General features: G+C 41.0%; 1 protein-coding gene across 1 annotated transcript in view; it reads left to right on the top strand.

Annotated features, from left to right (window-relative positions):
* Positions 1–27,158, top strand: part of B3GNTL1 (UDP-GlcNAc:betaGal beta-1,3-N-acetylglucosaminyltransferase like 1) — a gene marked incomplete at its 5' end in the record, with an annotated part of 114,514 nt that overhangs the window by 83,377 nt on the left and 3,979 nt on the right. Inside the window, 4 exons of the mRNA XM_084273515.1 lie at positions 4,635–4,759; positions 13,800–13,935; positions 23,984–24,052; positions 24,479–24,553. Of these exons, the coding sequence (XP_084129641.1) occupies positions 4,635–4,759; positions 13,800–13,935; positions 23,984–24,052; positions 24,479–24,553 (405 nt within the window). The remainder of the gene's footprint in view (positions 1–4,634; positions 4,760–13,799; positions 13,936–23,983; positions 24,053–24,478; positions 24,554–27,158) is intronic.

The following is a 27,158-nucleotide window of genomic DNA, read 5'->3' as shown; positions in this document are numbered from 1 at the left end:
ATAACCCACCTTTCTAAATACAAGCTGTGGCTCCGAACAAAGTGTTGGGAGCTCAATTTTGATCTATTTTTGTGATAAAAGGTCACAAAAACCACAAACTGAGGAGGTGTCAAAATCTTTGGTGCACAGGAGACTGGAGCACACGCTGCAAAGCTCTGAGATAACTTTGTAGGCTTATTAGGTGCTGACTAATGTGGTTTTTTAATTTTTCCCTGCCAGAGCACACAGATGTCATTCCCTCTAGAAAGGCAAGCAGTTAAATAATGCCTGAAAAGTGGAAGGCTAAGTAGGATTTTGGTTTACTTGAACATGAATTAAAATGTGGTCAGTCTGTTGAATAACCTATCAAGGTGCTCTGGGGAAAAATCCGGATAAACCACAGGCACTGATGGTTTTGGCTTGGTGTAGCTAAGACTGAGCAGAGGTCAGTATTTGATCTAAAAAAGGAAAGAAAAAGTGATGGAGTCAATGTTTGATTACACTTTATGGTCTACTTGGAAATTTACCCTGTGTCTAATGACATTTTTTCCTATTCTGTTATTAAATATCATTTAGGATTTGCCACCTCCCTTTCCTCTGGCTTCCCATCATCTTTATATAACTGAATTTTTCCATGCCAATACCTTTGGATGAAAGTAAGCTTTTGAAGTTTCCTCTAACATGTTATTTCCGAAACAGTGAAGTAAATGTTACAGGCTTCAGGCAAAATGATGTAAAAACATGATTTGGATGGGAGCCACAAAGTGGAGTGACAGATCTGCAGAGAGACTTAGGAATATTTTGGATATTCCTGAAGATTTTAACTAAAAAAAAAAACCAAACCTTTGATTTTTTTATTTTTTTTTACTCAGCATCTCTGCTTTGTTGCTAAATGACTCAGATTTTTTCTTCCTGTTTAATCTTAGGTGGTGTAGTAATATACCCCATTTGTTCTGCTTCTTAATCAACTTTAGCCTGATACTAACAAAATTCATGTTTTTCTTTTTTTAGTGAATGTTCTAAAATGTGCAGTATGAAATGAGTTGGTTTAAAAAATTAGCAAGGAAAGAAACTCTTTGCAAAGTCCTGTAAGAAACAGGTTAGTGTGGAATCAAAAGTTACTTCCTTTTTGATTCATTCTTTCCATTCCAATTTTAGGCTCCTCTGAGGAATTAAAGCCATTTGGCTTTTTCTCTCCAGCAGTTACCCTGATGTTGCTCTCTGGTTTGCAAAACGTTTACCAGGTTACAGCCCAATTTTCCCTGAAGCCTCTGATCAGGAGGCCAGGCTCAGCTTTCCCAAACCTGAAGGCTGTTTTCATGCATGGATAGATTTACTTCCTTCTACTGTTATCATCTTTTGTTATCAGTGCCTATGTTCTCAAAATAAGAAGCATTTGTGTTTCTGCCTGTACGTTCTGCCCAGATGACCAAAAGAAAGACTTCTGTCAGATTGAAGAATCATAGAATGTGTAAGGTTGGAAGGGACCTTTAGAAGTCATCTGCAGTGAGCAGGGACATCTTCACTAGAGCAGGTCACTCAAAACCCCACCAAGCCTGACCTTGAATATTTCTGGGGATGGGGCCTCCACTACATCTCTGAGCAACCTGTGCCACTGATCCACCACTCTGATATTGAAGATCTTTTTCCTAATATCCAACCCAAATCTCCCTTTTTTGAGTTAAAAACCATTACCCCTTGTCCTACTGCTCCATGCCCTGGTGAACAGTTCTTCCCCAGCTCCTGTTACTGTGTAACTGTTGTACTGTTAGTTACTGTTAGTAATCCCAGGGCTACAACATCACCACAGCAAGTGGTACCTGTCCAAAATACTGGGTAGTCACAAACACTTCAGCTGTTTAGCAGTAACATGTTAAAGGGAATGATGATTTTGCATATGACTCTGGATGCTGGTTGGTACAGGACAGATGCAAGCTGTGTTTTTCCCTGGGAGTTGCAGCCAGCCACTGATCAGCACAACCTCGAGGGAGGCCAGCCAGTGAGTTTATCCCTTAGTGCAGCAGAGCATATAGGCTTAGGTTTTGCCTATAGTGTGGAAAAGTCTGTCTGTAGTCCAATAACATGTAAACTGTGCCATTTAATTGTATTTATTAACGCTGAAAACTATTTATGTGGTAGCCTATTGCTGAAATGCTGGATTGTTAATTGATACTTTTAGCTATGGATATTAATCTCCCCAAAATACGTTAAGATATCCCTTTAGTGGTTAAACAGCTTTTTCTTTGAAAGTTGTGGTGGTTGAGGGCGATTCCTGGTGTTTAAAATGCCATCTGGATCCAATAATGTGTCTCAATTGGGAAGAAACGCTTGTACTGCAACAAACTTACACGCTCTAGAGCCGTAGGAAGTCCCATCCCTGCAGGATCTGTAACACAGTCAACATCTTTCCTCCCCTGAAAAATGCACGCCCATGCTGCTCCTTTGTAATGTGAGAGGCCACTGCTGAGCAATGTGAGGCACCTGCTCCTTCCTGGGGGTGGATGTACTTTATTTCAAAGTATTTCTGCCAGTTAAAGTAAAGCAAAAGAGCACTGGGAGGCAAACAGCGTTTTGAAAGAGCTGTTGCTTTTGCTGTAACTCTCTCAATAAACATACTAACGGTTATCTTGAATAATCTAAATGCTTATCCACGAGAAAATGAGTTGCAGAGATGTGTGTGATGTAGTCATATATCTGAATCAATGTACCGTTGCTGCAGGAAGCTGATAGGTGGCGATTTGTGCCCTGCCTGCTGCAGCCTAGTGTGTGACTGGACAAGAGAAGAGGGTTTCAGCTTTGCTGCTGACACTCAGTATTTCGATTCAAGTCCAGAATAAGAAAAAGATTGAAAGGGCTTCAAGGTAAATAGAGAGAATTTGAATTTGTGTTTTTCTTGTATCCTTGATGGCTGTGGCTGCCGTTTGCTACTCTCGCTTCCCTCAGATTTTGTTTGTGGCTTTCAAAGTAGGTTCATATAAAGCATAAATTGTATGAAGTTCTGTAAGTTTTCTTCTGCATCACAGCTGAAACTGGAAGTCAGACAACTATCTACCGAGGCAAACAATAGCTACAGATGAACTGTTCTTAGCAAGCAGTCAGGTCAGAAGCCATTTTATTCAGAATCTGAGAGCGTGGCCCAAATCAGTGTCTTCAGTCAATCTGTCATGGAGAGAAGCCTGGAGCTGCAAAGTACAGAGAGCTTTATTTGATTATGACCTTTCCCAAGATACGTGTAGTCAATTGAGTGGTTTGGATTTGTTTTCTAGGGTTCAAAGCTTTTGTTGTCTCATTTCTCTTCCCCTTGTTTGCTCAGTCTGGTAGGTATGAGAAACTGTCGTTGAGCTGTGTTGCTGTTGTAACTAGAAGGCCAGAAGATATCACAGAAGGATTTTGTGTCCAGCACTTCAATTAGAGAATCTCCTTTTCTTAATTATGGAAGAAACTCAGAAGCTGTGCTAATGGGGAAGAAAATAGATATTTATATTTAACTTGGGCTCTTACTGCTTTTCTGTGTTGAAATAGAATAGCTAATGTTGAGGTTTCTGCCCTTTATTCACATATGTGATACAGCCTACAGAAATTCCTTCTTTTACTTTTCCTTCACAACTATGTCATGTTGTCTTTCAGCTTTTTATTGATGCTACACTTAAATATTTTATTTGGCCACTTGGTTTTATATATCACAGATTTTTAGCCTGATAAAATCATGTGACCTTTTAAACATTGGGTTGGAGGAAAGAATACCCTGTATTTAAACGTAGAAAAATTAGATGTTCTAGCCATGTTTCAAGAAGCTGCACCATGGCAAAATGTAAATAGGTTCCGCTTTGTTGCCTTCAGTGCAGGGCTGTATCTTTGGAGGTGGGTTTATGCTTCCATATGATATATAATCAAATACTGTGTGCCATAAGACTGCCCTTCTAACACTGTATTCCTGGTATGGAGATTTTTCTGGTTTTTGTTTACACATTGCATCTGTAGGATTTCCTAGAACCTGATAGATCACAGTTCTAGGAGATTTTTTTTTCTTGCAGTGTTTCAGTGGTATTACTTGCAGGCCCATGAGGAAGAATTTACCATGGAAATAAGTTGTAAGGAAAAAAATAGAAGTTCTGTTTTCATATGTCCCCTCACTGAGGAGGGAAGGGCTGCTCTTTTTTTTAAGGATCTCTTACTGAGGGGCCTGATTCACCTTCCTTAAGTAGAGACCAGTATATGCATTTTTATGGCAGCCAGAGAAAGAAGGATAATTCTCATAAAACAAAACCCCACTTTTCTGAACTCACCGATCCCTTTCTGTACACTATTCAGTTACTTGGCATTTCAGGCTTCGTGAGCTGTTCAGCAGCTGGGTGTCTGACATCTGGGACTAACATGTCCCAAGCTTTATATCCCTGTCGAAATGAGATAATGTTAGTTTTTCCACCTCTGTCCTGTTGGTCAGCTGTGCTTCATTTTTAAATAGCACCACTTGCTTTTCTAATAGCTTTGTCTTCTGTACAGATATCTTTGTTTAATGGCCCCTTAGATAACTTCATGGAGACAGAAAAAGTATGAATAAAATTATCTTAAACCTTATTCATTTGGCAGAAATAGAAAACATGTCTTCAGATGCAACTATGACTAGTGGTTTGAAGTAACTGCTTCTCTTCCAGGGTGTGCCAGAAGATCTGCTGTTTTTCTATAACCATATCCAAAAAGGTGGTGAAGTCTTTCGAGTGAACCATTGCCTCCTGCTGTACCGTTACCATCCACAGGCAGCAACTCATTCCATCCTAGAGTAAGTTGCATTTTTTTGGTAGAACTTAAATTAGCTTCACCTTGGATGATTAGCAGAAAAGTCTCTTCAAGACATCATGCAGGAGAATAATCATTGTGTTTAAGTTGTGTTTGATCGTGTGTTTTTAAAAGAAGGCTAAAAAGCAAGTGTGACATAACATGTTGGTGGTATCCTCTTTTAATGATTTTTTTTAAAATTCTTTTTGTTCCTTCTTTCTATCATTTGCTTCTGAGTCCATACTCCATACTGTAATGCTGGAGTTGAAATGATGAATTGAAGTGTTTGGTTTGGATCCTGCTGCCCACACCATCAGCGTACCCATGTTAATGATTTAGTGAGGCAGGGATGGCTTTGGGGGCATTTTAATATTTGACAAACACTCTAAGAAATTGTTTTGTCTTTGCAACTGCTCTTGAAATAATTTCCCACTAGGTAATGTAAGAGGAGTGAAGCTTTTTTCTGCATTACATCAGTAGTGTTTTCTCAACTTCCAGTTACCATCCCTTCAGCTGAGACAGTAAATGATCACATGAGATCTCATAATCTGCCTCAATAACCTTTCTGGTTATTTAAAGCATCTGAGTTTCCTACCCTCGAAGCAGATTAAGAATACTTGGTATGATTATGTGTATCATTTGCTAAACATGGCAAAAGCAGGCAGTGAAGCAGTAGCTTCTTCACACAATTGGGGGAACGTGTTTCAAATGTATCATAGTAGTGAAACTTTGTTGGGGTTTTTACTTAGGATTTTTAATACATGAAGTTTTGAGTCTCATTTTTTGCCACGTGAACCATAAAGTTAAGGTTGTTATTTTCTTTAATTTTAAAGCTTATTTCCAAATGAACTCTCATTTTTAAAAACAGAAACTTGTGGTATTAACAAAAACCTCTTGAAAAAACCAATTAAAACTAAACCTTCCATCTGATAATGTGCTGCACTTAGATGTATTATTTTCCTATTTGAAAAGATGTAAACCATCTAAATCAGATAAATGAGGTTTGAAAAATACCTGAGGATATGCAGGAGTAATTATCTCAGATGCTTCCTTCTAAGCTAGTGCCTACTGCTTTTGCAGTGCTGGTCTTCCCTTGAAGAAAATGTTAAAATGTTGATTGCTGGTTTTTCTACATGCTCATTTTATCCATTAAAGGTGTTCTTCACTATCAGAAGTCCTGCAAGCAGAGCCAAAGCTGTTTCTTTCTCATTAACAAAAAGATATGTGATATTTACTACCTGTTGGGAGTCCCACACCAGAATTGCAGTGGTAATTAAGTGAGCTGTTTTCTTACTGATTCCTGGTATAAATACACTTCTCAGTCAGTCCAATTTGAATGGTTTTGTAGAACAGACTGGTAAAACTAAACAGTTTTATGGGCATTTCATTGTATTACTGTAAATACTGCAGTATGCTAGCATAAATACCACGTTCATGGTTAGTGTCACTAGAGATCTTCATAAATACATATATATGTATATAAACCCATTTATCTCTGAAACAGTCGTTCCAAACAAATGGAAGATATTCTATGGCTTCTGCAAACAAACACGAGGTAAATTATTCTCCTTTTTATTGGTGTTTAAATGTGAGGGGCTTTGTCCTCTTTTATTGTGATCATTTTGGCAGTTAGTTACCAACATTTCAGCCACGCATCATGGGATGCTAGAGCTCTTGGAAGCATGTTGCTTGTATCTGTGGGAAAACATCTTATTCTTGGAAATGAGTTTGTTTTGAATTTACTGCAAGCTGTTGCTTATTGAGATCTACAAGGTTGTGTGGCACAAGCACCCTGAATTACAACATACTGTGAGAATGTGGAAATACTGTAAGCTGTTTCAGATGTGCAGTTTGCATGTCCAAATTGGCGCCTTTCTTGTCTCATTCTAAGAAGTCAGGCTAGTCTGTCTTCCTGTTGGCTTTTTGCTGGTACTACAGTTAATGATATTTTGTGTGAACTTTCAAATATGAGGTTGTGTAACATCTCTTATTGGCCTGTTCTCCTGTTTGTTGCCAAAGCTGGGAAGGGTTGGTCAGCGTTTATTTCTAAAGACAGAGGTGCGTGAAAAGAGGTCGATGGACTCATCACAGAGCTTTGAGTTTGCAATTCCAGTTGGGTCTTTGCTAATTTCCCTTTTGGTAACCCCACCCTACTAAATTCATGTTCTACCTATTCTGGAAGTCTCTCTTTTTAATGGTGTGTGGTGTTAAAGCAATTTTCTGCAGCATGTTGCCTTTTGCCATTGTCCTGTGTTGTCTTTGAATTTTCAGTTAGCACAGACCTGGATTTGGAAGTAGTAACTCACCAACAGGGTTAGTTTTGGGTTTTTCCTAACAGTTCATAACTAGTTTCAGCCTTACAAATCAGTTTGGAGCTGGTTGGTAGGACTTGTTTATACAAAGGTACATAATTCAATCTTTTCAGCAAAGGCAACAGTCGCTCATAGCCTATTATGGGCTGATTTCAGTTTCTGCAAGTGTTTTTCATTACCATTCGGGGGGAAAATGCCTGACTGTGCATTTTCAGACTTCCTAAAATATATATAAAATGATTTGGCAAGCAACATTTAGTTCTTTTTTGTTTAGCATGTATAATTGTAAACACCAATAATTTTCAAGTCATTTCCTATGCTTAGTATCCTTCTGGAACAAATATCTGGAGGTGAAAGTATCTGTGAAGCAGGAAACAAAATCTTATTTGCATTCCCCCTTACCCTGGAGGCATTGGACTCAGTTATTAAATGTTTTGGGTGTGTGACAAAATCTGAATGAACTACAGTCTATATTTAGATTTCATTAGGTGCATACAGAAATACAACTGTTCTCATTGTAATTTCATCTCAGGTCTGTGATGGATACCTGCAAAATGGGAATGAGCAATGCAGGCTTTGAGAAAGTTCTCTTCAGCTAGAGATTTACAACACAAAATCCCATGTATTGTATCTCTTAGATCTAAATGAATTTTATCTCACTTTACAGCTTGTATCCTAGGGCTGTGTGTACTTTGTGTTCCATAGCTACATTACACTGATTTGATACAATATCAGAGCTGGCTTTATAGTGAGAACTACTGTAGTAAGACAGTTTGATGTATAATAAAAACATTGTAAAACTCAGGTATTTATTTTGCCAAAGGGGAGGAAAAGGAACTGTGTATAAAACAAGGTACCTCGTTGCAAGGTAAAGTCAGCTTGAAATGAGATGGGCAATAAAACTTGTACTTATTTAAGGCTTGTTGCTCATGAAAACAGGCAGTTGGGGCAGGTAGCAAATCTTTGTAGCACTTCACAAACTTTTAGTCAAGAGAAATTTAATATATGAAGAAAATAAGGTTTGCACCTTTCCTCTGAGATTCAGGTGATTCTCTTATGTAGAAAATGCGAAGGGTGGCTTGCAGAAATTTCATATGCCATGTATTCAGGAGGAGGATAACATCCTAAGAGCTTGTTCTGCAGAAAGAACCAAAATTACGTAATCTATTGAAACCATCTGGTGTCAGGCACTGGGAGCTTCCAGTGTCATCTGAGTGGAGGAGAACAGGCACTTAGTTTGAAACACACATTGGTTGTTTTAGAGGTACTCTGAGACGTGGGTCTCGTATCGCTGATGAGCGCAGGAATGATGGCTTCATTTCCTGCAGAAACATATGCATCCAGAAATAGGCAGGGGAGAGGAATAGCGTAACATATGCCTGTACAACTGGAATAAAGATGAGGTCAACTGCATTTTTATCTTCTATGCTTGCGTTTGGCACTTCAATTAAACACGGAAACTAATGACCTCATTAGATTCTTGAAAAGTAAATGGCACTAACATTGATAGTCTCTGTCTTTCTTAATAAGCCTTTCATGAAAAATAGGCCACAATGCAAACCATGCCTCAGTTAATGACCCACGACCTGAAGATGAACTCAGACATTAATAGAACCTATTAACAGTGTAAATGTAATAACTCCGTGGGATGATATAGTCCAGCAATTAATAAGTTCACATGAAGTTCAACAGAACAACAACGACCAAAAAAAAAAGTTTATTCACTAGTATGGCCAAGGTTCAAATGGGATTAATTTCTGAATTTCCTGTGGATTGTAAGGACCTTGAATTCTATGTGCTAGACTGGCTATAAAGAATCTGGTCGTTCAGCTCTCGCTGTGCTTCAGATGTTCTCTGTTCTGCTGTCTCTGGATTGTCTATCAGGTGAGAGTCACCTATAATACAAAGCTCTGTTATTCTGCTCTGAATAAAAAGCCACTGGAAGAGGCTGATCACTCAAATAGCTCCTCTTCCTGTCTGGTGTTACCCGAGTAGTGTGCAGGACCAACGGATATCAGAAAGGTCAGATTTATAGATTTATAATATTACCATGGACAGTAATCAATGTCTGAAATTCCAGTACTGTCCAGGATATTGGGCTTGAGTTTGTGCATTTCTCAAGTACTTGGACATCTGTCTGCTCTGTTGATTCACTTATGTAGCCTCACTGGGGGAAGGAGGGGAAAGGCACTCAAACAATATGGTGAGGTTTAACTGAGCTCAGACATTAAATCATACAGCTTTTATTGTCACATTATCTTTCATTTCAAAATAGGAGTAGAGCAGATGTTTCTTGACTCCTGTACTCAGTCAGTAGTTCACCACCCATTTTAACAGAGCTCCATTGTTGCATTGCTTGGGTGGATGGTATGGTAATAACTACATGGGACTGAGGAACACACTTCATAGTCATTCTTACCCGCTGTATGAATACCCTCGTTTCACTCCTGCAGAATTTTGGCTCCTCTTCTTCCTTGCAGACCACATAACTGAATGAGTATTGAAGGGCCACGGCAAGTGAGATCTTAGAAAAACTATGTTAAGCCTTGAGAATGGTTTTTCCAAGTAGAAAAATGTGTATTTCTAACATTCCTTCTGTAAAGAAGTGACGAGGAAAGGAAAGATGTGGGGACATAATGTACTTGAAGAAGCTGGGTCAGGGAGGTGGGTCATGGGACCCACCTTCTACAATTGGAGAAATGTGCATCCCACCTTCTGGGTGAGGAAAATCTTAGTGACTGATTCCAGGCTGGGAAGCGAAACTTATGGCTACTTGGAAACTGCTTTAATCTTTCCTGACGTGGGTAGGAAAACCAGCCTTGACTGGGCATGATGTGAATTAATAACACCTCCTGGGTTTTGCTGGGGGCTATGAATATGTAATAATGCAAAATCTGAAAATAGCTGTGAGAATCATCTCTGAGCAGTGGTTTGTACAACTTCTAGATCGTTTCAGGCATTGACTTTAATCATCCTTTGCACGTTGCTACAGTTCCCGCTGGTTGCACCTGCACTGATGCTTAAAGGATGGGAAAATGGCCTTCCCTCAGCCCTCAGGGCAGGAATCCCAGTTAACTGTTCTGGAAACATCCAAAGAGGTGGCAAATTAGGTGAACCGGAAACCTGAAGGGCATAACTGAAACTCTCTCTTGACACTCTGTAAGCTGCCTTTTTGGTTCATCGTGTGAGATAGCACAGGGCACATTTTCACAAAGATTAAGCCTGTAGTTGTCACTCTCAAGTTCAGTCACAAATTTTCCCCTCAGTTCTGTATTTATCCGATGATCTCAGCATGCACTGTTAGAAGGATTTCAAGGTTAACGCAGAACTGCAAAGTGTTTGATATCAATTAAAATTGCCATGAGAAGGGGCACATGCAGTGGGGGGATGTGATTTTAAAGGGCTATTCTGTGAGTGTTTTCCTAAGGATGCCTCGTAGTGATGCAAGCAGAAAGTCAGTAGCAGCTTCATATTCACAACCCAAAGTAGGTATTTGAGAAAGCCATTTAGTGGGGCTTCTGTGAAGCTGTCTGGCAATACTCTTCTATTTGAACGGTGACGCAATTAATTTGGAGTTTAATGAGTTTCAAATCCTTTTATTTCCAGTGCGATTCCCTTAACTACCTTCTGCACTTGGCATTTCTCAGTGTAACAGTCGTAGATAGGATTGGGTCAGTAAATCTGCTTCAGTTGGAGCAGATTTGGTCTGTTTGAATTTTACCTCTTCAGGGACTTCTGTGGGATATAGGCTCCCATCACCTAGAGAGCAAATACATACTGTCTGGAGGCGACCGAAATTCAGTGCACTTGAAAATCTCCGTGACAATTTGAAACTGGAAGTTGGTTGATAATTCTTTTTATGTCTTGTAGAGTTGCTTATTTTTTCCCTTAGATTTCTTAGCTTTGCAAACCTGAGTAGAAAAGAAACTTGCCTCTGTCACTCAAGCCAACAGAACAGATTCTGAAGGGCCTCTGGAATGTGTTATTCTTCTGAAGTCACGTTTCAGAGTAAAATAATTTTAAAACCTTTCCATTTACATGAAAAGCAATAATCTTTCTTTTTAGAAGCTAGCAGAAGCTCTACAATTTCCAGTAAAGTGATCCTGGAAAAATACTTGACCTTCATATTTCTTTCCTTTAACTTTCCTTCTGGGAATATAATATGCCCTAATGAACATGGAAAAAGACAAGTGTCAAAAGATGCCAGCAGCAGCTAAAGCTTTGCAGCAGGAATGCACCTTGTGCTTGCATTAGAAGAGATTTGCAATCAAATCCAAGATGGCTTTTTTTTCCTGCATTAGTTGAAGTGCTGGCTGGTGCAGGGCTGTAGTCTTCAAAACTACGGTGCAGAAACTTTATACAGAGTAAGTGTCTTTCTTGGGTATGTTGAACTTGTCTGTGAAGTTCTTTCCAAGTTATCACACCACAAGCAATGATGAAGTGCTAAGCAGGATTTGGCTGTGCTCAGAAATTGAACGCTGAAGTGAAGTGGGATCTCTGGAGCAAACTAATAATCCCAGTAAGGACCCCTGTGCCTTAGTGCTATGAGGGTTTCATGGTTTTCATAACTCAGGGATGTGAAGGAACAACACAAAACCACACGATTCCTATCATTAAAATGTTAGAAAAGTTTGCATCATGACTGTCAAGGAAACTTGAATGGATTTTGAATTTTCTATAAAATCACAAGCTGTGCTTGCAGGCAGCAGATAACCTCTGCTGCCTCATGAATCAGAAGCCTTATTTGAAACAGAAGAAATAACACACATTCTTTGAGTATTTTGTTGTTTAATTTCCATACTGACTCGACATAGAAGACCATGGGAGTCAAAGTTGAACTATGAAGAAGGTATAATGGTAGGAAAAAAAAAAAGGTGCTTCCCAAGCCAGAGAAAACCATAGTCTGCTTTAGGATCTCACAGAGAAATGACTACTTTTTTCCCATTAATGCTTTAATTTCTAATAAATTTAATATTAAATTAAATTTGTAGAACAAATTGTAACAATTTTTAGAAAGTACATTGTGTTTTCTGTCATCCTAAAGCAAATGGAAAAACCTATGAGCTGGGGAGCTGCTTTGGCAGGGGGGTTGGACCTGATGATCTCTCGAGGTCCCTTCCAACCCCTGTGATTCTATGATTCTGTTTGAAGAAATGCTTTCAGAAAGGTCAATGAGATGTTTATCAGAATTTCCTATGAAAGAAATTTTCAACTCAAGGTGCCTTGTTCAAGAGGTGCAGATTAGGGAGATTCATCTGTCAAGCCATAAATGGAGGAAATTGATTTATTGTATTATCTAGAAAACTGTTTATTAAGTATAATAGTTAATGAATAATAAATGATCTCTGGACATGAAACAGATGTTCTTAACAGCAGGCAGCTTTGTTTAAACTATGGTAAATTGTGTAACCTTAAATATGACATTATGTGGTGGGAATTTCTGTTTTAAAAGCAATTGAAGGTGATAGGAACTGTGCACACATGCACACACACACAGTTGTAATTGTCAAAGTGAATTAACTCAGGTGGTTGGGATGAATGGTCCGCGAATGAAATTCGTTCCTTGAAGCTGTCCCCGCTTTCCAAAAACATTTCTTGAACTTGTTGAAGATGTCATCCAGCCTTCAGGCTTTAAAGATGTTAGGTGTTCCCTTGTCACCATTTCCAAAGCCAAGTGGTTCAGCATTTGGTATTAGTCGCACAGTTTTTTACCTCAATCACTTGGCTTAAATTATATTGTGGAACTTACTACACATATGAAGACATAACAGTGTAATTGGACTCAGACATCTGCCAGCTTTTTTTTTTTTCCTAAACCATATTTTAAGAAATTTTATGAAGCATACCACTCCTTCAAAAAAAGAAATAAAAAGAAGAAAGATTTCCACTGCTCTTTGTGTCAAGAAATACTGTTTCTTATAAAAGTCATCACCTCATAAAGGCATGGCCACATTTTTATTGCTGCTGAATAGTACTTTGGACCATTTAACATGAAATAACTTGTATTTAGTTTGAAGTGTGTGTGTGTGCACATTAACAAGTGTGAACGGGATGTAACAGGCAGTGGTTTCAGTGTGACTTTGCAGCTCAGCAGCTCTTTGTTGCTGTGCTGGTGTCCACTGGTTCAGAGCTTTCAAAGCAGAGTTGTTGAAGACTCGTGCCAAATACCACACATAAATGGACTCTCATTGTAGCCCTGGGCTGAATGTTTGGGGCAGTCAGGGTACTGAATTTGTGAGACTTCAGCTTCACATGGACAAAGGAGAATGACCGCATGGGCAGATGGAACACCAAGAGGTCATCCTGGATTTAGGAGGCTGTTTGTCTGTATGAACTGCAGGGTTACACAGCAGATTATACCCTGAGTACGTGTATGTGCAAACAGTCTATTACTGGTGGGCAGTTGCAATTGCTGGTATTGAATTCAATTACTAGAGACAGAGTTTCTCATCTGCTTGTGGTGTTGAAAATAATAATGGTTTAGCTACAGCTTCAAATCTCTCCGAATGATTTTGATCTGAACATCCACAGAATTTCTTCTCCTCAGGCAACAGTTTACACATCTAATTTCTAATACGATGTTTTGCTGTGAGTTTTGTATTTCTTTTTTCTATCATGTGTGAATCACTGTGGTCAGCTTTATGCATATGTGAGTATGAACATATTCATATAGGTACATGACAATGCTAGAAGTTTCAGGGGTCAAAATCCACCCTTTTTCTATCTCTTCAGGGGAACCATCTGGAATCACAGAGTCCGGTTTCTTGAAGACAGAGTCCTGAGCTCCTGGACATCCTTCACCATTTGGAATGCTGGCAAGCAAGGCAAGAAGCTCTACAGAAGCTTGTCACCAGCTAATCGGAAAAAGGTGAGCTAGTAAGGGTGGGGAAACATCTCTACAAACCTACTTTCATGTGCCTGCTTGCTGCTTCCAGCACAATGCAGCAAAATTGTGATATGGTATTGTGTCCCAAAGCACTAGTTGGGGATTAATATAGACTGGGGAAATTCTTAATATCCTACTTAATGTACTACTTAATTTACAGTGCTGTATGACATCATTTAGAACATACAGGGTGTATGTTGTGTAACATCTGTACCCATGCTCCTGCTTGCTGATGACTTAGTAATCAGTTAGACACACTAAATATACTGCTTATGGCCTGCTACTATGTAACTAAGCCTCATAGTAGGCAGGTACCCCAGCTGAGTAGAGTAACTCTTAATTTGGATGGTATAAAACTGCACTACCAAGTCCAAGACTAATCATGCATACATAATACTGCCCAGTTCCTAGGTGGATTCTGAACAGGTTCCTATCAGATGCTGAGTGACCTGTTTAGTAGTATGAGGAGTAGTTGTACTATAACTCCCTTTTGTAAAGCCTTATTGTTGAACAACAGGGGTGGGGTGCAGGGTGAGCAGGCAAGTAGAGACTATTGTATGTGACTCTTAATTCAATTCGCAGTCAGTTGAAAGTGTGGAGGTTACTGGCAACTATTTCTCAGGAGAGGTTTGTTGGAGAGTTTAAATACTTTTATTGCATTTTCTTTTGTGTAATAACTTTTTGTTAGATAAAGGTTTTAGGGCTAATGTCAAATAGCTGTTTCTTATAAAGAGCCATAGAACATTCATTTTACTACTGACTGTGGTTTTGTTTCTTAAAAATATGGATTGGAAGACAAAATTACAAATACATGTATAAACCTGATTAATGTAGTGGCCCTCAGACCACACACAGCTAAAAAAGAAAATAGAAGAAATTTGTGTACCATATAGTCGAAATTACTGAATAGACATGGGAGACACACAGTCAACATACAGCTCAAGAGCTGAACCTGAATTTGATACTCTGATGGCATCCCTCTTCCTTTGCTATCACGTGGCAGTGGGAGATGTATGGGGAAGGAAGATTAAATGCTAAGTGTCTCCAAGCAGTTACTTCATCACAAGAGGACAGAACTGCAGTGCAAATGTACTGCATTTTCTTAGTCACAGAATCACGAGGTTGGAAAAGACCTTTGAGATCAAGGCATGCAGTGCTTTGTGCTTTGGGGGGTTTATGTTTATGTATTTTGGGGAGATATTCTCTTTGACCAGTATTTTGCAGAGCACTTTGTGAATTCCACTAACTCACTAGCATCCGCTGCACTTTCCTGTCTACAGAATTATGAGAATCAGAGAAAAAGTTCCAAGGGGAGAGATGACAGCTTGTCTGGTGGTACTGTGCAAGCAGGGATTCTTGAGACATTGTGGAAAAAATAGACTATGTTGGTTTTGTAGCTGTGTGTCACCAGCTTAGGTGTTAAGTGTTTTTGTTTTCTAGATATTTTTAAAATTTTTTTTGGGTGCCAAACCAAAATGGAGATTTGAGAGTAAGATAGAACACCTCTCTAGCTTTGGTTACATTTGCCACCTCCTTCTATAGGTGACTCATTCAGGACTTCACATCCTGTTCAGCATACACAATGACAATTTGAAGATGTCACTGCAGAGGTGATAAAAAGGGCAAGAGGAAAAACAATGGGGTTTTGGTGGGGTTTTCTGCCATTTTTGTGCCAAACTACCAAAACTTACCTTTCCTTCTGCAAGGACCAACCTCCATCCCCAGTATGCTAGCCCTGACAGCGTGGTTCTAATTAACTGGAGCTTGTCTTCTTTCCAGCTGACCTTTACGTGACGTTTGCTTTGGCAGTGTTGCACGCTATGATACTATTTTGCTTCTGTCAAGGTTACAATTGCACATATTCCAGTATGCTTTATTTTGGTACTGAAATACCACACTGAGCATTAACCCATTCATTACTGGATGCTATAGCGGACACATTCCCCAAGCTTACGTGCCAGATGCAGTTGCAGATGCCAAGTGCGACTCGTCTGGCAAACGTACGGCAGAAAACCGCTGCTAAAATGCAATCACAGTCTGGTTCTTAATACCTTATGTAGAGGCTGAAACTACATCCACTAGGCCACAGAATCAGTCACAGGGGTTGGAAGGGACCTTGAAAGATCACCTATTCCAACCCCTCTGCCAGAGCAGGATCACCCAGACTAAATCACACAGAAATGCATCCAGGTGGGTTTGAATGTCTCCAGAGAAGGAGACTCCACAACCTCTCTGGGCAGCCTGTCCCAGGGTTGTGTCACCCTCATGGGTGGAAAAAGTTTGTCCTTATATTCACATGGAACCTCCTGTGCTCCAGCTTGCACTCGCTGCCTCATGTCCTATCATTGGACATCCCAGTCTGACATGTTACCTGAAGTATTTGGAGGTTTTCTCAATAACAACAAATAGATGAATAGCTTCAGAAAGTGACTCTTATCATTCTAAGGGAGAGTAGAGACTTCACTTTTGGATAGCTAAGTCCTGATGACATCAGTGTTATCTGTAGCGCTTAAAGCCCAATTTGAATGTAGTTGTTCAGGCTCATGATTGCCATTGTAACTTCCCAGCTTTTCCAAAAGGGAGGTCCCACCCCTGTCCATCTCAGTCAGACTGAAGCTTAAACCATCCCCAAATGTTTCATAGTAAGTCAGTGGTAAAAGCCTGTAGTAGTTAAAACATCTCACTTTTTCATGTGCTAATCAAAGGATTATGCTGCTGGGGTTTCAGGAAATAAATTCATAAAATTTGCAGTTGGTAGTTCATGGCAGTTTTGCTTTTACTCTAAATGAGTAGCAGTAAAAAGAGTGTAGTTAAACTCCATGTTATGTTTCTCCTCAAAAATCCTTCAGGTATTTTGTGACTAATCTTCCACTCTTGCCAAAGACTCTAAAATCCCATATGAACAAAGGTTGTAAATAGTTGTTGCTTCATCCTTTCCAGCCCTAAAAACAATAAAATACTTTTCCTGTCTCACCCTTTAACGACTACCTGAACACGATGTAAGCTATCAGATATTGTTAAATGTGAGAACACCAGAGATTCAGTATGATGTTGAATTTACAAGTAGAATCTGGTGGTGTTTTGTAAATTGAGGGGCTATGAATTCATCAATTATATAAAATAGAGACCTTTTAAATACAATTCCAAAAGCCTCTTAAGACAAAATAGGATGTATTACATCAATACAATTACTGTTTACTCCTCTGAAATGCAGGTAAAATTGCCATAATAAGCTGTGTGATTTAATTGTCTAAATTTAATTTCAGTTGGTTTTACATTTAGATTAGTTTAGACTCTTGAAAGTGTCACCTCTGCTCTATTTCCATGTTGCTGCACCCTTTTATTGAGATTGGGAGTTATATTAGATGTCATGAGGCTTATTCTGGTTGGAATGTGGAGTTGCAGCAGGGTTCCTTTCTACATTGGCACTAAGTGCCTGTAGAAAAGGTGGGACAGGTACTCCAAGAATAAATAACCCCCCTAAAACCTCCTGTTGCATACTGTGCTTATTAGTTGGTAGTTATGAGAAAACCTTAACTTGATCAAGTCTTCAGAAAGAGAATGAAGTAGTTCAAACTGTCAGGCTTAGGGGGCATAGAAGAAAACATCTTTTTCAAATAAGAATGTCTAGTATTTTTAGAGCCTGATAAAACAGTTCTTACACTGACTAGGTTTTTGTGGGGTGTTTGAAAAGTCTAAGTATGTTGCAAGCTGACCAGCACTGCTTAGAAGCCAAAATGTGGGCAATTCTGGGAAGCAGCAGTCTGTGTATGTTCATACTTACTAGCAAATTGGTACTTTAGTCTGTTTGGAAAACAGTCTGAATGTGACTTATGGCTGTGTTAACAGAGAAAAGGACACCTAAGCAATATTCTCTCTCTTCCTTCAGACATCTGTATGGTGAATATTAAAATAATTCTTTGTCTCCAAAGAGTTCAGGCAGAAATCCAAAGCTCAGTATTTTTGCCTAACAGCACCACAAGGAAAAAAAATATTCAACTGGTAGGTTTTTTATGAATTAATTACCAGGATCTCAGTATTCTTAGGGAAATTCTGTTTCCTGGCTGTCCCTTTCTTGATTCACACAGTTGACAGTGGTTCAGTATTAGCATTTCTGCAAGAATGAAGTTGAACAGACCTTTTTTTGTTTAAAACACATCCGTCTTGTCTACAATTTGCAGCTGAAGATGGAAACCAAATGTTTTTTGGATGCTACATATGCCTGGAGGGGTTCTGAGCTGTCTTGTCTGCTCTTTTATTCTCTGTCAAACTTCAGCTAAAAGGAGAACTTCAGCATTAACGTTTTGTGTCATTTCCGATGGCTGAAAATAGTGCTCAGGCAGCTAAGAGAACAGGAGGGGGAGAGGACGAAATAAGCATCAGCTAATTAGTGGCATGGCAACAGCACTAGTACACAGTCAGCCCCAACATTTCTCTATGACAACCCTATCTGCCAGTGGCCAACTTGAAAGCTTCAGGAAAGTATTTTGCACACCCTGTCTCCCAGCTCAGGAACCATTTAAATCATCTGTTCATTTCTCGTCACCTTTTTCTAAGAGCAGCATCACTGAGCCATGTGCTTCAAGGATGGCCCTTCAGCTCTCTCACAAAAGCAAGGCATGTTTAAGCTTTAGAACATTTTAATTGCTCTAAGGTATACGGATGGCAGGGTGAGACACTGATGTGGGGGAATGTAAAAACAAAGAAACATAAATAAAGGGAGGAATATCATCCCCACCTTGGCTGAGGAGTGAAGGACAGAATGGCAGCGTAAAAGCAAGCTAAAAGAGAGCCTACAGAACAAGGGAGAGAGATGAACCTTGAAAGGTTCAGTTAAATCCAGGTATGAAGCATCCTAAAGTGATATGGGGTAAAGCAGAATCCAGGTATAAAGCATCCTAAGGCCACATGGGGTAAAACAGAGGCTTCATTTTGGACTGTGGTGAATTCTTCACGCTGGGATTTGGCAGGACCTCTCCCTGCTGCTTCCATTTAGGAAGACGGGCTCTCTGCAACGTCCGTTCTGGCAGTGCAGAGCCCAGCACACTGCAGAAGTTACTGGCATAACTAATTCAGTTATCTCTTCTAGAGAAATGAGACACTGGCAACTAGTTCCCACGCTGTTATATAGTAAGGCCGTTGTATGTAGTATGTAACAAGGGGAATTCTGTGTGATGTACAGTATGTAGGGGCTCGTTTTGTGTGTTGGATTCTGGTATAGGAATTCACTTGAGCAATGTGGGTGTATCTGTGCAAAGTGGGAAGATGTCCCTATCTTTAATGAAATAGTAGCTTTAAATGGAGCCATGAAATGCATGCTTGGAATTTAAAGATACTCACAGCTTCTGTCATGGCTGTAGTGCTCAAGAGGTGAAATAAAAGCAGCCCCTGATACTGAAAATCACTCTGCTGCTTGCTGGTTTCCTGGTTCTGCTTGTGGTGTGCTGAAGGTGTTTATGCCTCTGCACATCTCTTGTTCTGTTTGTCATTAACTGCATCTATTTAAACTTGCATTACAATGCTTTTGATGTGAATGGCTAAAACTGATTTAACTTTTGCAGAGATGTATATTAACGTGCCTCTGAGGCTTTATAAAAGTTTGAATGAAATTATAAATAGAAGAATCACCAGGGTCACTGGAAGTTTAAGGCTGATGAAGGACTGCATGAGATGTGCAGAGAAGGCAGAAGGGAAGATCTGCTCATACAGGATTTTGTAGAGAGTTTGCAGGTTATCTTATTTAAATATGAATGTTATGAGATCAATTGAGGTAGTGAAGGGAGAGAGGAGACAACATGGAGGTGACCATTTATCAAAATGATTGTCCATTGTTTCCATCACACTCTACTGAGTTGCTCACTCTTGCTTCTCCTACCCTGAGAATCTGCTGTGATTGTGTGTTGGTGCTTCCTGTAAATGAGCCTTCCAGACCTAAAGCAGAACACAGGTGAAAATAAGTTGAGGGAATAAAATCCAATGAAGGTCATTCACCATCAAAGGACATTATCAGGCTGATGAAATCTTCCAGTTTTTCCATCAGGAAATCTGAATGGGATGGGAAGTGCCAAGAAACATGCTCTGCAAGCTATTAACTCTTGTGCACGGTGCAAACAGCTCGGTGATTACAGCTGCACCCCAAGCCCACTCATACAGACTCCTTGGGTTGTACATTTGGAGTAGGATGAATCTGCTGCCCATTAATCTCCTCTTGCCCCAGGGAGGTCTGATAGTCCCAGCCTGTGTGTCCCTTCATGCAGCTGCTGCAGTTCTTAAAAGAAACCAGCCAGAGAAATGCTTTTATCTTCCTCAAATGGGTCTTCCCCTTGCAGAGATTTTTATTTTTTAACAAATATCTTATCTTTGGAGCCATTTCATTTATGAGGGAGAAAACTATTTCTCCTTTTTCCTTTACACTGTTGTTAAGGTACTTTGCAACCCCTATTTATGAAAACTGCTCACAGTAATTACATAGCTGGTGTAGGACAGATACCCAGCTGTCTCCTGTTTTTTACTGGGAGAAATAGCAGTCTTTTTTCTTTCTTCTGGAATTGTGCAGATTCTCAGACAAGTGGCATTCAAACCAAAAATATATAACCTTTTATATATTTTCTTAAAACCGAAGTGTGATCTGAGGACTCTCTAAGCTTCAATGGGATCATATTGCCAGAGGCATTGTGAAAGGGCCATTTTGCTACAAGGAGAGGAAAAAACCCCTCAAGACTGCTTTATAGCTTTATAATTCATAGGCTTCTCCCTGGGAGACAGTAGTTCTTGTATGGATAGATGGTCTTCATAAAAGATACAAGAACGAAGCCCATTAATGCAGGAAAATAAACAGGTAACTCTGGGTTTATCCTGTAAGTATAAAGTAAATAGCTCATATAAGCCTGATGCCTTGAGTTCTCCTTACAGGATAAACAACTGTGTGCAAGACCTGTATTTAGACTCCAGACATAGATTTTCTTTAATTGGAAAATAAATATTGTGTGTTGGAAAAATAGCTGACTTACACTTTGGCCACCCACATGGTGAACTGTCTGGCAGAAAAATTGCCTGTTCAAGTCTGACCTGTTTATAATACTGTAAATAGCAGCTTTGAGCTGGCTGAATCCATTGAAAATTATACATGGAGATACCTTAGTGCTAACTCACAAGAAGGTCAGAGGCATTGCCATCTTCCAAGGGAGATTTGTAACTGCTGGTACCAGGAGTTTGGGTGCTGGATCCTCTGGAGTTCTTTGTCCAGATCTGGGGCCCGTGATACAGGAAAGATGTGGGACTGTTGGAGAGGGGTCAGAGGAGCCACGGAGATGATCAGAGGGCTGGAGCAGCTCCCCTACGGAGAGAGGCTGAGGGAGCTGGGCTGGTTCAGCCTGGAGAAGAGAAGGCTGTGGGGGACCTCATTGCAGCCTCCAGTCCCTGAAGGGAGCAGAGGAACAGGAAGGGAATCAGCTTGTTAAAAGGGGAGATAATGGCAGGACAAGGGGGATGGATTAAAGCTGAAGGAAGGTTCAGATTAGATATTGGGGGAAGTTTTTTTCCAGAGAGAGTGGTGAGGGGCTGGAACAGGCTGCCCAGAGAGGGGGTGGATGCCCCATCCCTGGGGGTGTTCAAGGCCAGGTTGGATGGGACCCTGGGCAACCTTGTGTAGCTCCAGGCTGGAGGTTGGTGTCCCTGCCTGTGGCAGGGGGGTTGGAGCTCTGTGATCCTTGGGGTCCCTTCCAACCCAGACCAGTCTATGATTCTATTCCCAGAACCCAACTGTTGGTTGGCAGTGAAGGTGTACCCTGCTACCTTTTGTTTATAAAGGTCACAGCTTCTAGGACAGTGAAACATTCAGGGTGGAACCAAGTTGTGCAGAGTATTCTAGAATTTTCAAGGTGGCTAACACAAACGAAAAGTGCCCAGCTGAGTAACTTCTTTTTCCACAGTGGCTTCTACTTGCTTCCCTTTATATGCATATATATATATCTATATGCACACACATATCTATATACCCATGTGTATGTAATTATGTAAATCAGATGGGTAGAGGTAAATCCTGGGATGTAGTTTACTGTGCTCAGTCCACACTGTCTGGATTTTCAGCTGCACTACAGCATTGCAGTGGCCACAGAGATCGAGCCAGGGGTGTGATGTGTGTTAATGTGTATTTAAGGGAAAATCAAAAGGCTGAGGAGGATCCTGGTTCTGGGTCTTTGTGCTTTAAGGAGTTGTTTGTGCTTGCTGCTGTCTAACCCAGCCCGCACCAGACACAAAGACCTTGTACAAGGTCTAGTAACTGCCTCCTACTGACTTCCCTCACCTCTTTGTTCCTGTTACAACGCCTGGAACAGAGGGGAGCGTCCGTAGCGTGATCCCTGCTTCAGGGTCAGCCAGAGCAAAGATCAGGATCTGCTGGCCTGTGGTGTCATTCCTCTAGGGATACATACTGCCCCAAGGTGAAAATATGATGTTTCCTTCATGTTCTGTTCTTTATGTCTCTGTGTGCCTGTTTTCAAGTAACATGTTCTCCAGGATGAGTGTCTTGCTCTCAGTTGCTCCAGGGACCCTCCCTGCCCATCCCCTAGTTTATCAGCTGCATTTCCCACGGTGACTTGGTAGGGCAGTGGTGTTTGGCCAGAGCTGCAGTCCCTTGGCAGTTCTGGGTGTGTTCTCTTCCCATTGATGCCTCATGGAAGAGCAGTTGTTACGGTGTTTTAAGGATTTGGATAGGAAGCTCCTCCACTGGACACTGGAAATATCTCCCAGTTGTTTTTGATGTAGAAATGTCCTTTACATTGCAGGATACTGCAGCTCTCTGGCTGCTGCCTGACCAGGTGTGAGGTGGTTCTGTTCCCCTGCAGTTCTGCCCTTGGGCTGCAGAGGTGGCACTCGGCCTCTGGACTGTGGTAGCAATAAAGAACTCAACGGTTCAGCCCTGTGTCACCAGTGCTCTTGTGTCAGGGTTTGCCTCTGCACAAACAGAATGAGGTCACTTCAGGTAAAGGACAGCTTGCCTAATGACAGGAGGAAAATGCCTGGGAGAGATTTGTAGGCACAGAGAGCAAGCCAGCCTCTTGCAGCCTTCGAACTTAATAAATTAATAAACAGCTGTCTGGCTTTGCAGATTTTCTCAGCAGTAAGTGTTGTTAATCAATTTTTAATGCAACAATTAAAAAGATAGGAAAACTGCCCTCAGGCTTCTACCAGAACAATTGATTTCTGCAAGACCTTAACTGTTTGCTTCAGCGTAAGAGCTCTGTGTAGATCATATGAATGGGTCCAGTGGAAGGCAGAGGAAAACACAGACATGTTTATTTTAAAAAGTCTTCTGAAGTGTTACTGGCAACCTGATTGTTCAAAAATGAGGCCACTGTGTGCTTTGGATTTTGGGCATTTATTATGCCTGCATATTTGGGAGGAATGTAAATAAAAATCTGAAATATTTGGCAGCTGGGGATGCCCATAAAGCTTCCATACCTACAGTAAGAACAACCAAAATGAAGTAGTAATTACATGTGTTTAAACACCAAATCTGCTGAAGTTTTCAGTTGACAAAGTGTAAAACCAGAGGAATTCCCAACCTGGGAATTGTGACCTGGAATTGAGCATCCAAAGCAGTAGTGCAGCACTGCTGTCCTGAGGTGTATCTGGTGGTGATGATGCACTTTGGGAGGGCAGAAGGAGGAAGGTTTGTATCCCCTAACCTCAGGTGGTTACTGGCAGTGCCAAAAGCAGGGGGATAGTCTCTGGTTTTAGTTTCCTCAGCTTATTGCTGTGGATGAAGCTAATGATCTCACAGATGTTCTCTCACCTGTTCTCTTGTTGGTAAAAACATACCATGCTCTCAGGCAAATTTTCCCCATCTCTTTAAGACACACCTGGAAAGGATTTAACATTTTTAAGCTCCCTAGGTGGCCCAGGGCACGTTGCCCTGTTGCTGTGCTCATGGACATGCCTGTAGCATCACTTAGGTAGACAGGCTACGGGTGAAGGATCTGTGGGCAGCAAAGAACAGCACTGGAACACTCTGCTTCTGTCTTGCCAGGTCACTGCGTTCTGTGATGTGGATGAAAAGAAAATCACCAAAGGATTCTACACTTACGAAGAAGCTGAGGTTAGTTAGAGGTGCTCTTGGGTTCTGTACTGGGTTCTGGAAGTGGTGTGGGAAGTGTGATGAAAGAACATGTCACTGACTTTAAATATTGCACAGCAGCTCCTTTTGGGAAGGAGGTTGTGACAGGGGTGTGGAGAGCTGGGGAGTGGTACTGGAGCATGAGCTGTGGACCTTCTCAGATCAGTTGATATATACTCTGAAAGGATGCTGGTGGGGGGGTAAAACACAGCCTTCACTGGCAGCTTTTTCTTTTAGGTGGGAGTAGAATCAGGTTCATGATGGATAAAAGTCAAATATCTATAGTCAGACTATTTAACTTGAGATCTCAAAATCATTTCTCCCCTTTTAGTGTTTAGAAGCTCCTAAAAGTAAGCTCACAGTAACACTGTGTGCCCCTTCCCTCAGTTCTACTGCTTTTTCTTGCAGGAGAGACCAAAACCAAGAATTCCTATTTGTCACTTCAGAGATGCAGCTCCACCTTTCATCATCTGTGTGAAGCTGGTGAGTGCTCCCCTCAGCCTGCAAGGTCAGGGTTTGATCCTTCTCAAAACCAAGTCCTATTTTACTTATTTTTTTTTTAAAGCTTTTCCTATTTGAATGGCCTTTTAATCAAATTGTTGAGAGTTTTTCAGGGATGTAAGCCAGCAGCCTCTAGTAAAGTAGTATTAGGAACAATAAAGGGAACAGCTTCTGTAGAGAAGCTTGGATCTGTTTCACCTTATCACTGCACAAATGAGGACATCCAGTCTGCCTGGCCTCATGTATTCCTAACGTTTTACAGCCTTATCTATGGCAAAGGCTTTGTTTTTAAATCAGACCTTAGAAGCCACTTTGTTTGGCACAGCCAATTCTGAAGCCTCTTCTGTGCCTGGCTGTGATAACTGGTATTTCAACCAGTTTAGTTGACCAAATAACATAACCAGAAGGTGACAACCAGCAGTTCTATTACAAAATAGCAAAGAATGATGCATGGGATAACACACAAGTTTTAAGGCAAAATAGCAAGCACATTCTAGTTCCAAGTAGTAGTAAAAAGCATCTACCAGTAACCAAAACCTTGTAGCTACATAGAAGCAAAGACCTGCCAATGCTGTACCAGGTCTGCTCAAAGAGTGACCAGCTCAACACATCTGGTACAGTCTGGGTGTAACTTTGTGCTCCCAACTTTACGATCAGCTCTGAGATCGTAACTCTGAGTTGTAAAGCCAGACTGAAAGGACCTTGGGGCATTCTCATGTGCTGTGTGTTGATAAACACTTGGATGAGCCAGTAATATTACAACTAATTTAATTTTTCATACTACATATAATGGTGGGTGGAAGTCCCCAGACAAAACATCTGTACAACCTGTTCCAGAGCACATTTAATTTGTGAAGCCCTCACAATGAGACCATTATCCAGCCTCTTCCCTGAAAACTCTGGTCTGTGACATCAGTTGTGATTTCAGTTTATTTCCCACTCGTGGCAGCTGAGCATTTTCTACTTGCTGGTCACAGAACACCAGAGGCCACAGCATCTCTTAAGCAATATGCAGCATTTTCTTTAGAAATACAATTTGACCCACTTGAAGTAGTTTCAGAGTTTGTAAAGTTGGTTCTAAACTCCATCTTTCAAGCAGCTGATTGTTCAGAACTCACTGAAGTCAGTAGCCCTTCCTATGGAAGCCAATCTCCAGAAACTGCAGGCAAGTTACCTGCTGTGTCATTGTGCTCTATTAGTAGTTCAATATTGTGAAGACAGAGAATCAAGTTGTTAAGAGTAACAAATCATGATTCAAGACAAATTTTTCTCTGTTAGCAGTGCTCAATAGCTGCTTAGCACCTGAGAAACCACAGACACTGTAAAAAGGAAATAAATGTCCCCTCCAGCTCTGCCATTGGGTTTGGTAGCTGATGTTAAGGAATAGCTTTCAGTAACTGCTTCCAGCCAGTGTCACACTGCTGGGGCTTTTGTACTGGTAGGAGTGTTTGTGGAGGCTGTCAGAATCTGTGAAATCCCACTCTTACTACTGGCAAGGCTGTGGGTGGATGACACAGCCAGGTTTCAGTAGCAGTTTTGTGATGGAAAGTAGTTTTCTACCAAAAAAATCAAGTTGATCAATGTTTGTGGTTTAAAATACTCGGGTATCTTTTCTGCAGCAGCTTTCAAGCTTCTTGACCTGACCACCAAAGGAAATGGTTTCTAAGTGGGCTGAGAAGAGCAGAGCATTGACCTTTCATTCATCTGAGCTGGTACCCCAGGCCAGGTGTAACACCCAGGTCAGACTTGGCTGATCCCCAGGTTGAGCTGCCTGGCTCTCTGTGCAGCTCATCTCTGAAGGAACAGCTGAAAACCAGAACTCCCCATTACTTTTCTTTACTCACCTTGTGTACAGTTCTCCTTCTGAGGTGCTTTTTTGGAAGGGGGAGCATGGGAAAACATAGGGTGGGGGTTAAGTACCTCAAATACAAAGCCTGCATCAGATGAAGTGCTGCCTCTTAGCAGCTCCTCTTAGCTAATATCTATCTTAAACAGCTTCTTAAACATCCCAAACGTCACCCTGAGCTTTATTATTTTCTGACACAAGTTTATCACCACCCTGCTGAAGCAGAAAGTCTTCTGGGGCCATACTGCCTTTTCTTTGTCTGTTCATGGCAGGGGACTGACAAAACCTGTGTATTTCTACCAGCTCTGAGCCAGTCATTCTGCAGATTAGAGCTGTTAATTAAGTGGGCTGTTTGTGAGGAAGAACTCTGCTGGCCCTGGGCTTGGAGCAGGGTTTGCTGTTTTCTTCTTTCAGGCAGTTCCTCCCTTGCTGGCACTGGCATTGCTTTGTCACCACATCAAGTCACATCCTGTGTGAACTTCGCTCAGTTTGCACTGTAAAATGGCTTTGCAGAGGGCTGCAGCTGAAATGCTGCTCTGTGTGTGGGATGTGTGTGTCTCTAACTCATGCAGCCAGTGGGAGCCCTGCACCCAAGGGTCTGCAGCCAGTGGGAGCCCAGCACCCAAGGGTCAGCCTGCTGTTTCCTTCCCCTTCAAGGTAAATCACCATGCTCAGACACCAGGTACGGCGCCGTGCTGGCGTGGAGTCCAGTGGCTTGAAATGAAAGGGATTTGTACTCTT

This window comes from Gallinula chloropus (genome assembly GCF_964237585.1).
Source record: "Gallinula chloropus genome assembly, chromosome: 20".
NCBI classification, from domain to species: Eukaryota; Metazoa; Chordata; class Aves; order Gruiformes; family Rallidae; genus Gallinula; species Gallinula chloropus.
Note: the sequence above shows the minus strand (reverse complement) of the source record. Positions and strands in the feature narration are given on the sequence as shown.